Source organism: Priapulus caudatus, unplaced genomic scaffold (genome assembly GCF_000485595.1).
Source record: "Priapulus caudatus unplaced genomic scaffold, Priapulus_caudatus-5.0.1 Scaffold1120, whole genome shotgun sequence".
In the NCBI taxonomy this organism is placed as follows: domain Eukaryota; kingdom Metazoa; phylum Priapulida; class Priapulimorpha; order Priapulimorphida; family Priapulidae; genus Priapulus; species Priapulus caudatus.
The window spans coordinates 78483-81355 of NW_014578181.1; the positions used below are offsets into that span (position 1 = coordinate 78483).

Sequence of the window (2873 nt, forward strand, 5' to 3'; positions counted from 1 at the left end):
AACTTGCGCTAACAGTAACACTAACATTAACAACAGTGGTCAGTAACACACAGTGTCAGAGTCACAGTACTGTTATTTTAAAGATAACCGTATTGCTAGGCCCATATTTCCAGGAATCGGTTACAAGTAGCGTATATATAAGAAACACGCGCGATTTCTCAATCTAAACTAGCTACATGTTCCGAACAATCAAGAAATGAAATGATTTGGACAATACTCACAGAACATTCAGAAGACATGGTGGCTGCCATGTTGTGACGTCATATGTCAAACAAAGGTCGTGATATTGCCATCGTTATCGCCTATGTTTATCGTAATGTTCTGCCATTACCCTTTCCTTTTCCCTCGAATATCAGAGAGAAGTCTAGATAGAAGTTTTTTTTAAATAATATACAATATATATGTTAACGCACGTTTGACTAGGTATGTTCAGTCAAAATAGCACGGTCGTGTAAGTTGCGTAACATAATTTATTTATTTACCAGCATAAATAATGTGGTACACACAGCTAACAACCCTCGCGTAACCTACTACTAGATTACAACTCTCGCGCAATAATAAAAAATGCATTAAAAATAAAAGCTACCACGGGTTACAAGATAATATTCATTTAGAATAGAAATTAGAATATTTTTCAAAAAGAAAAACACTTGTTCCGACCAGGTTTCGAACCTGGGACCTTCTGCGTGTTAGGCAGATGTGATAACCACTACACTATCGGAACTTAGCTAAAATACGTTCTTATTATTCACTTAAAATGTTCTCAATCCAATACTAATGCTTGCTTTTGGTATTACAGTGTAGTTTGTTGTTTTAACTTTTAATGACTTAGTTAATTAAATTGGTAATTTGCTAATAAGCATATATACTATTAGTCTGTTTCCGAATATACTTCAGTTCCACTGCTACACGGTACCTCATATTTTTATCTGTTATTGGGTTTCGTTTTATAATGCAGCTTACCAGTTACACCAAAAGAAGATATATGACGCGATATGACGCATTGACATTGTCACTCGTGCGTGTTATATATGGAAATCAATGTCATTATTGTCAGATGTATATGTGAAAGCTCTTTAGCATTGTACATCATCATTGCTATACAGATTCTAATAAAAACTGCACATAAATCGGACGTGAAATTTGCGTGTACCATTAACAGACGACAATAAAACAAGAAATTTTAAGGCAACGTTTTTTTAACAAACATGTGGTACAAAATATGTCGACACACACATCGCGCGAATCTTGATTGTGACATTGAATCGATCTTGTAATCGATACTTCCGGGCAAGCTTTCATTCGGCCGCTCAAGCTTTCAACCAAAGTAAATAACCATGAAATATACATTCATCAGCCATATCACGATAATATTAGGAGTAATTAAATTCATTTTCTAATATATCCATGTAATTATAACCTGTTAACAAGTTTCGACAACCGCGGTCTAAACATTTTTGTCAAGCTGAACAAAGCTGCTTGTTGCTTGTCAGTGGCTCTTGTCACCTGCTGCCACCTGGTGACAAGCCAGAGCAACTAACAAAATATAGCTCGTGACAAAGACAATTTGTCACGTATTTGTACAATACAATACAGTACAATACAAGTTGTCGTAATTGTTTACAACGGGTTCTATAGTTACATGGTTTTATAATAAAATGAATTTACTCCTAATATTACTTTCCTAGTAATTATTCTGCAGAATTAATATATTCCCTTCGCTTCTATTTCGAATGGATCCGGGTCTCCCTTAACAACCTAAGACTCTGTGTCAGTCACTGAAACATCAGTCTGGTCTCGCGCGCTACGAACGTGATGTTCACGAGTTTACAACGTCACGCCCGCCGCTCAAGCCGTACAGACGCTCGCGACCTTCTCAGCCATGAGCCACGTTTCCGTGACGACGCCTCGCCGCCCGTCCTCCCACGCGTCTCCGCTAGCCAATAGCATCCTCAGAAAGTTCCCCAGCACTCTCAGACGCGCGTCGGTGCTGTCCACGGTGGCGCCATCTAGTGGCGGCTGCAGGCTAGCACCTCCTACTGGCTGTGGGACTCCGGTGCCATCTACAGCTGCGCCACCTACTGGCTTCGAAGCACTGGCGCTGTGTCTAGTAGCGCCATCTGCTGGCTCCGCCGTATCGGCGACAATCTCTGGGTAGAGACGAAGGAGTCGCGACAGGAGGTCGTCGTCGTGGGCAACCGCTGATGTTGCCGCGGCGACAAGACAAAGCAGACTCATCGTCCAGCGCAGCACGGCACACTTGTCGCTGAGCGTCGCGTGCGCGTCGCCTAGCAACCACTCCAAGATGGCGACGACGACGGTCGTGACGTCCGGGAGTGTGCGTCGACCTGTCATGGTTTCAGCGGCGCCCTCTACACCGGGAATCGACAGCGGCGGCGCGGCGTTCTCCGTCGACGCTTCGCCACGCAGGATTTCACCGGCAGGTGGCGTTAGCGTCGACGTTGGCTCCCAGTGGAGCAGTATGGCCACCAGATGGCGTGCACTGCTGCGCTTCTCGTCCGTGGTTGCCGACACCATGTGACCTCGCGTCGCATGCTCCTGAGAAAGCATACAAGTCAGTAGTACAGCAGTACAGACAAAGTCAGTCATGGATGGATGGATGGTTGGATGGATGGATGGATGGATGGATGGATGGATGGATGGATGGATGGATGGATGGATGGTTGGATGGATGGATGGGTGGATGGATGGATGGATGGATGGATGGACGAGCGGATGGTTGGATAGATGGATGGATGGATGGATGAATGGATGGATGGATGGGTAGATAGGTGGATGGATGGATGGATGGATGGATGGATGGATGGATGGATGGATGGATGGATGAATGGATGGATGGATGGATGGATGGA

At 44.3% G+C, this 2873-nt stretch overlaps 1 protein-coding gene and 1 non-coding gene across 2 annotated transcripts in view; both read right to left on the reverse strand.

The window, feature by feature from the left end:
• Positions 1-651: 651 nt before the first annotated feature.
• On the reverse strand, positions 652-724 carry Trnav-aac. The gene has a single exon. It is a non-coding gene; the product is annotated as a tRNA-Val (tRNA).
• Positions 725-1181: 457 nt separating this feature from the next.
• The window catches only part of LOC106815463, a gene marked incomplete at its 5' end in the record, with an annotated part of 17948 nt that continues 16256 nt past the window's right edge, over positions 1182-2873 (reverse strand). Inside the window, one exon of the mRNA XM_014819923.1 lies at positions 1182-2559. Within this exon, the coding sequence (XP_014675409.1) occupies positions 1849-2559 (711 nt within the window). The remainder of the gene's footprint in view (positions 2560-2873) is intronic.